Source organism: Nicotiana tabacum, chromosome 6 (assembly GCF_000715075.1).
Source record: "Nicotiana tabacum cultivar K326 chromosome 6, ASM71507v2, whole genome shotgun sequence".
In the NCBI taxonomy this organism is placed as follows: Eukaryota; Viridiplantae; Streptophyta; class Magnoliopsida; order Solanales; family Solanaceae; genus Nicotiana; species Nicotiana tabacum.
Genome location: NC_134085.1, coordinates 63,356,925 through 63,365,344, shown reverse-complemented (window position 1 = coordinate 63,365,344; position 8,420 = coordinate 63,356,925). Strand labels below are relative to the sequence as shown.

At 38.3% G+C, this 8,420-nt stretch overlaps 1 protein-coding gene across 1 annotated transcript; it reads right to left on the bottom strand.

Annotated features, from left to right (window-relative positions):
- Positions 1 to 1,169: 1,169 nt before the first annotated feature.
- LOC107830927 (uncharacterized) lies at positions 1,170 to 5,626 on the bottom strand. Its single transcript, XM_016658621.2, has 4 exons — positions 5,623 to 5,626; positions 2,743 to 2,947; positions 1,983 to 2,533; positions 1,170 to 1,819 (listed from the first exon to the last, which is right to left on the bottom strand). The coding sequence occupies exons 1-4, from the start codon at positions 5,624 to 5,626 to the stop codon at positions 1,170 to 1,172; spliced, it is 1,410 nt and encodes a 469-aa protein (XP_016514107.2).
- Positions 5,627 to 8,420: the final 2,794 nt, after the last annotated feature.

The window sequence follows — 8,420 nt, the reverse complement described above, 5'->3', positions numbered from 1 at the left end:
AGCCTTTGTTTTTTTTCTTTATCCAGTATTGTAGTTCAAATGGAAACATTCTGTTGGGTTTACATTCACTTGTTGAATCTTTACAGTACTTGATCTTCATTATTTTTAGCATTTAAATCCTTTCCAACTGAAATTTTATACAGTTATTCTAATCTACATTAATTCCACCATAAAGCTTCTTTCTACTAGAATTTTAATCTATATATTATGTCAGCTACAGATATTTGTAGTTGTATTTGTAGATATTTTGTAGATTATTATAACAGTGTGTTTTATTTTGTTGAATGTAAACAATACTTCATCTACAATATGGCTTAGTTTTTAATTACTTTCCTACAGATTTATAATGTATATACTCTGTAAATTCCCGATAATGTATTTTTTTAGTAGTTTTATTATAGATAAACTGCAAAAATACATTAGCAATTATGTAAAAGATTCCATATATAGTAAAAAAGTTATAGATTATATATATAGAAAACATTCATAAACAAATCAATATATGAAAGTATTATCTCATTATAGAAACATCCTAACTAACTACATTATGATCTTTAAAAAAACAACGATTACACATCAACATCTGTTATCCAGAACTAACCAACAAATTTTCATCAAATATTCTGTTAACTACATAGAATTTTATTTCATTTTGGGTGCATTCTTGAAAGATCTTTTGTTATGCCCTTCTCCTCCGCAGTTCTCGCATTAAACCTTGTACTTCTTTGAATTTATTTCATAATATGTTTTGTATCTTTCTTTCTGAGTTCTTCCTGGCTGCCTTTTCCCTCCTTTAGGTGGATTTACTACTTCTTCATTTATATGTTGTGGCACATTCAATTTTCTTTCATCAGGCAGCGGATTTACTGGTATTTCATACGTACGCAAGAGGTTCGCCCTTGTGTAATAAGGAGAACAATATTCTTCAAAGGACTCATCCCTTTGTCTTAAAGCAGCCAAAGCATGTGGACTAGTTCATCAAGCTGGAATTGCCCACAACTACATTTCTTGTTTTCAAGACAAATAATATAACAAGTCACACCATCTATTACTGTATGGATGTAGTCTGTTGAAGCCCTCACCTACGAGTACATTACAAACAAAAAAATAATTCATATATGGTTAAAATCAAGCTATATACAAAATATCTACAAAAAAACTACATTGTGCTATTTATGAATTTGATTCAATAAATAATCAGATGTTACTCTAAGCTTGTGCGACAATGTTCTGTTGTCATCCAACTCTTTGTTAAATTTGTATCCAAGGTATTTGAATGTACCATTTGCTTTCAATAATTTTTCTTTCGTCCAACGTTCAAGAAGGATCCTCATATACTCTAATAGTTCTACTATCAGCAGCTCTCTTGCATATTTTGTTACAGCATTCAACGACTCTGTAATGTTTGATGTCATAGTCCAAGTTCTGTTCACCGTTGCATGTACTCGAGACCATCTATGATATCCAATATCGTATAAGTATGCTTTAACACGAGGGTCAATCTCCTCAATCTTTGATATTTTTTCATTAAATTCATCAAGTGTGTATGATCGCGTCGTGGCAAAGTATAATTCACTTAGCTTAAGATGTCCCTTCTTGAACTTTGCCCGTATATTTGTCCAAATATGCCACATGCATGAATAATGTGGAATGCCAGGATAAACAATAGATGTTGCCTTCAAGATACTCTCATTCCGATCCAAAACAACACACATGTTTGCTCTTTCACCATACGCGAGCTTGAATTGCTCAAAAAAACACTTCCATGATGTGTCATTCTCTGAATCAACAACACCATATGCCAATGGTAATATGGTACCTACATTATGTGGCAATAAGCAATTAATTAGCTGCAGTAAAAATGCAGAAGAAGACATATATATATACAAACTACAATTATTCTACAATATATCTACAATTAATCTGCAAGTACTAAAGAAAACATACAAGCTACAATATTTCTACTAATAAAACTTCAGTACCTGCTGCATCCATTGTACTAGCTATTAGCATTATTCCCCTGTACGATGACTTTAAAAAGGTCCCATAAACTACTACAACTGGCCTACAATATTCCCAACCACTGATTGACGTACAAATTGCATCAACTACATACAAAAAACAGTCATCGTCTGTCTTCTTCAGTTTAACTACAGACCTCGGATAAGGCTTCTCTAGAATATACAAATAACTAGGTAATTTCCTGTAGGAGTCAGTAGGATGACCTCTCAAAAATTGTAAAGCCTTTTCCTTTGCTCTCCAGGCTTTCATGTAGGTTAGATTCACGTCGTGTTCAGACAACATGTCAAATTGAATGTCTTTTGGGGTGTAAATTGTCTTAGGATCAGAATATTTTGGAATAACCATGCTACCAACTACCATGGTAGTAGGTTTGCGTTGTATGAATATATTGTCCATTAAAGAGCATGTGTGCTGCTTGTCGAAATTTCTGACCTTGAACATTGTAGAATCATTTATGCTAGTTGCCTTGAAGTGCCATGTACAGTTTTCACCAACACATATCAGCCAGTAGCTACAAAATAAATACATTTTAAACAATGGGTTAAAATTTAGATTCAAAAAAAACTTATTTTATCTTAAACAATCACATTATACAATACTAAATACAATATAACTACAATTCTGCTAAACATTATCACAAGGAAAACTGAAGAAGTAAAAAATTACAAATAACTACAAAATTAAAAAAATAATAATATTTGAGTATTCATATGTTCATACCTTCTAGCACTAGATCTTTTAACCCTGAATTGGAACTTGTGCATGACAGAATAGTGCTTCATTGCAGTTGCAATTGTTTCCTTGTCTTGGTATACTTGTCCTACTTCAATAAAACTTGGTGTACTATCTGTTATTATTATACTTTCATATTCCTCTATAACGGGAGATGTTGGCATATCAAGTAACGTTAGTATTCCAGATGAACCTGCATGAAAATAAATATAAATATTGTTATCACCAGTTTGTAGAAAATTTGTAGAAAGGTTGAAATTCAGTATTTCATATTAATATTTCAAATTATTTGTAGTTTTAATGTAGAATAAATGTAGAAATTTTGTGGATATTAAAGAAATCCATAGCGGATATGATCCTAAGTTTTTATTTTTCTTTATCGTCTCCATATATACACGAACACCCATATCGTTCCTAATTTCCATTGGAGGACAATGCTCGTTGACAATGTATTTGATTTCTATAATTTTTTCGGATGTATCAATCATTAATTGCTGTGCTATTGTAGAAATCAATAGACTATAAGTCGCATCGTCATCGACTACAATGCCATCGACCTCGAATTCTCTAAATCTCCCATAACTATTCCAATTCCCATTCGATTATAGCATAATTGGTGTTTTCGCCATAATTGCTTTTGTTGCAGAAGAATTGTAGAAGATTTAGTCGATTTTTATTTGTGAAATCAGAGAAAATGTTGAAACAGAGTTTAGCACAAAAAACAGAATACTGGAAGTTTGTAACGAAGTAGACGATAGTTATTACGGTGCGTGATTTGCGTTGGAAGATCTGGAAAATATTTAATTCCCCTTTTGTAGCTCACCTAAATAAGGAATCCTACAACTATAATGATTCCTTATTTAGTGCATTGTATATATTATGTAGAAATACTATTAGCATGAAGGGTAATATGCAAATTATGAACATATTTGGTAATATAGTTTCCTATATGGTATATGAACGAAAATTTCCCTTAAGAAATTACAGAGTCACACTTGCAAATATTGGGTTTCCTTCACTTTTAAATGGCCCATTTGGACCAATAACCACTCCGCCGATGGAACTTTTCGATCTAACCTTGTGATTGATGGGACATTCATGGAATTAAAATTTTATTTTGTGCCTCACACAACTTACACTAATTGTGTGAGGCCTCTTTTATCTCACATATTTGTGGACCCATATGTTACACATTTGGGTGCACAAAATTTTGGGACCACAAATGCGAGGCACAAAAGAGGCCTCACACAACTCTCAGTTGTGTGAGGCACAAAATAATTATTTTTTAAAATATAAGTCCACCAATAAAATCTCTTGTGGCCTAAAAATATAATGCTAGTAAGTGAATTGAAAAAAAAAACAATAAATACTGGCTGCCGTACAAATTTAACACAAATTTTAGATTCGTAAAATTTAAATTAAACTGGACAAGAGTAACTATATGATTGTTTACCTTGAAAATGGTAATTACAATTATATTTGATATTGTGGTTCTAAAAATACGTGATTTATTTTTATGCTAGTTTTTAGGCAGTACATGCTAAGTGTGAGACTAGAAAATAAGATAAGAACTCGAAAGCAGTATGTTCAAGAAAACCGAGTAGCTGAGAATCGGGGGCATCGAGCCAGATTATACGGGGCCTTGAGGTCGAGCTAGGTACTAAGCTGTGGACAACCGATGAAGGACTAACAATTTTGAGAGCTTTGATAAAAGGCTCTTTATGATCAATAATGAGTAATAAATGAAGAACAATTAATGAAACGCAATGAATATAAGCCATAAATGTAAGTAATAGAATCAAGGGAGAATATGTTTAAGTTATAGAGTAGAGAATGTTCTCGTTCTTGTATTGAATGTTGTGTGTCCCTTTACAAAATGACAAGGGTCCCCTTTATATATGAAGGGGAATCCCAACACAGTACAAATGCATTTATTACAAAGATATATATGGCTGGTACAGCCATTTAGTGCCACGGTACGGGCTTGTGCTAGGCTAGTAGACTGGGTCAGCCTTAATCATGTGCCTTGGGAACTTCCCGTTTTTCCATCATAACTACCGATTTGCATTGCCTCGAGGTCGAACGCTGAGAACTATTCGGGGTTGAACATCGACCCTTGCCTCGAGCCTTTGGAGACATGTTTGTGAAGCGCTATAATGACAATAAAATCTGACCCTCTGATTTTTACCGTATACAGATAGTCCCCGCGTTTCTTAGAATGAAAATGATAAGAAACGGTCTTGAATTCTTGCCTCTTCGATACTACCATCATGACGTGAGCCCATCAAAGCATTGAATGCCATGACTCAAAGGCTACGCATAAGTCGCTATCCACACGACTATCGAGAAGCCCACGAACCGCTATTGGTTCGGCCTTTCCGCTTCCCAAACGCTGCCCATATGGCTTCTATAAATACCTCAACCGTTTTGTTATTCACACTTTTACAACGTCTTCAATTTTCTAGAGTTAAATTCACCATCTTCTACATTCTTCTCCCTTCTGTGCTTGCCTCCTCACTTTCCTTCTTAGAAACCTTTTTTATAGTCATGGCTAGGACCTATAGAACGGTACCTCAGAAAGAGGGCACTGCTTCTTCGTCTCGCTCATCTAAGGGTAAACCAAAAGTAACCCCAACTATTGAGCAATGTACTCCTACCTAGTTCGATACTGTATCCGATTTCTCTATTGAAAATCCCCCTTCTACACCAGGCCGATGTGAGCACGTGTCTCAGTACATCAACGTGGTGACCAATACGAATAGAGTGAAGGAAGATTGCCGATGGGAGGAGGCAGTGTTGGTAGAGATCCCCAATTCTGAGGAAAGCATAGTAAACCACAAAGTTGGCTTCCTCAGCGTGTATACATACCCATTTACTCTAGGTCCCGTAGATTCTTCGGATCCTTCTTCCCCATCGATAGATCCGATGATTCTCGACTTTTGCCATGAGTACCGAGTGATACTCGATCAGATCTATCCTTCTTTCTAGAGGATGGTTTATATGCTCCGATACTTTTCCAACCAGGTCGAGGGTATGAACTTCACCCCCAATCACTTGGTCAGATTATACATCCCTCGTCTCTTTCAGGGTTTGATCAAGCTTCACCCTCGATCCATGAGGTCGTTCTTTTCGAGCATCGATGAGGACAATGATTGGGCGTAGATGAGCCAGTTTGTCCGAGTAAGGACCTTGGACATAATGCTGGCTAATAGGATGCCATTCCCGAAGGAATGGAATATGAATCGTAAGTGCCCCTACCTCGAGCATATTTTATTGCCTTTTCATCCCCTTCTGAAAAAAAGATCTTCTTTTGATTATGCAACCACCATTTGGTACCCTGGTGCGGTTCAAAACCTATTGGGATGGATCAGACAGTTGGATTCCACTTTCCCTTATCTCGATCGTTCTTGGTGTGACTTGGCCAAAACGCGGCTGCAGGCCAAGAACCACAGTATGCTCTTTACTACTATCTTTTCCATGTTTACTTATGAATATCTTTTACGGTGGTAAGTTTGATGTATCACTCTTTTGTAGGCCTCAGGGATGGAGTGTTGATGAGACTATCTCCTTATGGTGAAGAAGGGACCTCGAAGCCCGGTAAGGACAATAAGAGGAAAAAAGAGGCATCGGCTGTATCTCCCAAATTAGAGAAACCTAAAATTCAAAGGCCTCGGACTAACACCAAGTTCTTGACTTCGGTTGATGTGGCAAGCTCTCGTGCCGATGATGAAGGTGATGATGATGATGAAGGCCCTTTGGTACAAAGGACGAGACGAGGTGGAGATGCTCCGCAATTTGTTGGGCGAAAATCCGTCGAATCGGGGGTGGTCGACATGGACCAAACCCGTGCTGAGGAGACCTTCGAGGATGGTGCAGGTACAATCCCCGAGTTTCAAGTCGGACATGGTACAGTTCGTGCCGATAAACCCGCTGCTGGTGATTCCAGAGAGCCTGAAACTGAAGTTTTTCTAGGGCAAGATGAGACCCTTGGAGAAATTAATGCTCTAGGTGGCCTTATTTTGGGCCCTTCGTACTCACTAGGGGAAATTAGGGATGTACAGGACCCGGATATTGTTGATGTAGGGGACTCTCATGGAGGGGAAGATGTGGTCGGACACCTCTTCACCGGAGTTGATGATAACATCGATCTCAATGCTCCTTTTTCTCTTGAGGAGGCGGAGAGGCTTCAACAGCAGGTGATACTCTTGATATGTCATTTGTGCTTTAAATCTTTGTTCTTGACTTTCTAACTTTTCTGTTTGTTGTAGGATAAGAAAATGTATGATCATTCCTTCTCTAGGCTATAAGATGAGCTTTCGTGCTGTGGAAAAGATATCAAGAAGCTCACCTCGGTGCTGAAAGAGTCGGAAGCCTCCTCTGCCCGAAAGGGGGAGGAGTTGAGCTGGCTTCGGGCGAGTTTGGAGGGAGTGTGCCGTGAAAAGGCTGGCATTGATGAGCAGGTAACATGGAATCCATGGACTCACCTTTTTATTCTTTATGATTCGATGCTCACCAACTTGTTTCGCCTTTGCAAACTGGGCAAAAGGATGCCCTGGTGGGGCAACTTCAGGAAGAGGTTGCAGCCAAGAACGTGGATATCCTCGAGCTGAGGGGGGGGAAAACGAGGTCGTGACCTTTGAGAGAGACCTTTTGCAAATGGAGTTGGCATCGATCCAAGGTCTTCTTTGGAGTTCTCAGAAAGAGGTTGCTACACTATCCGCAACCAAGTCTTAGGCCAAAGAAAATGTGTCTTCATACATGAAAGATGTTGCCACTGCAAATGATCGGGCCAAAGAGATATCAGAGAAGGCCCAGTAGAAGCTGACTTGGGCCGTTGCTTATTCTCGTTCGCAAGCAAGGAGGGAGGCTCTCGAGGAAGCAAGCACCAAGGGTGCCGATCTCTCAGCTGAGATCGAGGAAGCCCGGATCTTGGAGGAAGAATCGGCATTTTTGGCCACTTTGGACGATGATTCCGGAGATGATCTAGAGAGTAGTGATGGTGAAGAATAGACCGACGTCGTCTTCCTTTCTTTTTTGTGTATGAATTTTTCGGGGGGAAAGATTTTGTAAAGACACCCCCTTGTAAATATATTTTTGGTAATATAAGAAGATTTGTCTGCTTCAAGTCCTTGAATTCTATATTTCAGCATTTACGCGGAGTTAGCCTTTGGACTTTGATGTTGGATCTTCGGAGCCCATGCATCGAGTAATCGGGATCATCGAGATCGGGCACCATCTTGAGATTAGGTCGATAGTTTTTTAGAATTGATGGTTGTAATAACAGAAATCCTCGGGGTCTCAATAACTCCCAAGCGCTATATGACAGTGTCATTTATGTGGCACGGTTGTGAAGTGACCGGAGTGGCCCCACCGGTACACTTCTCCAAAAATGGTACTGACATGGTCAGAATTAATTGGCCTTCAGGATAGGCGAACAGTCGTTGCTTGCTCTATATATGCATTTGCTTGTTTCTTATCTGGGGACTCCGCTACTTTGAATCAGGGATAACTTATTCTTTGCGCCAGTTCTCTTACCATTTCAAATCAAAGCTTTCGCCCAAGTTTTCATCTTCCTTTTATTATTTTACCATAGCCATGGCTGCTACATCCAAATCCGTTCATCAAGGAGAGGAGAGCTCCGCATCTATTTCGCGTTTGGTCGGTGG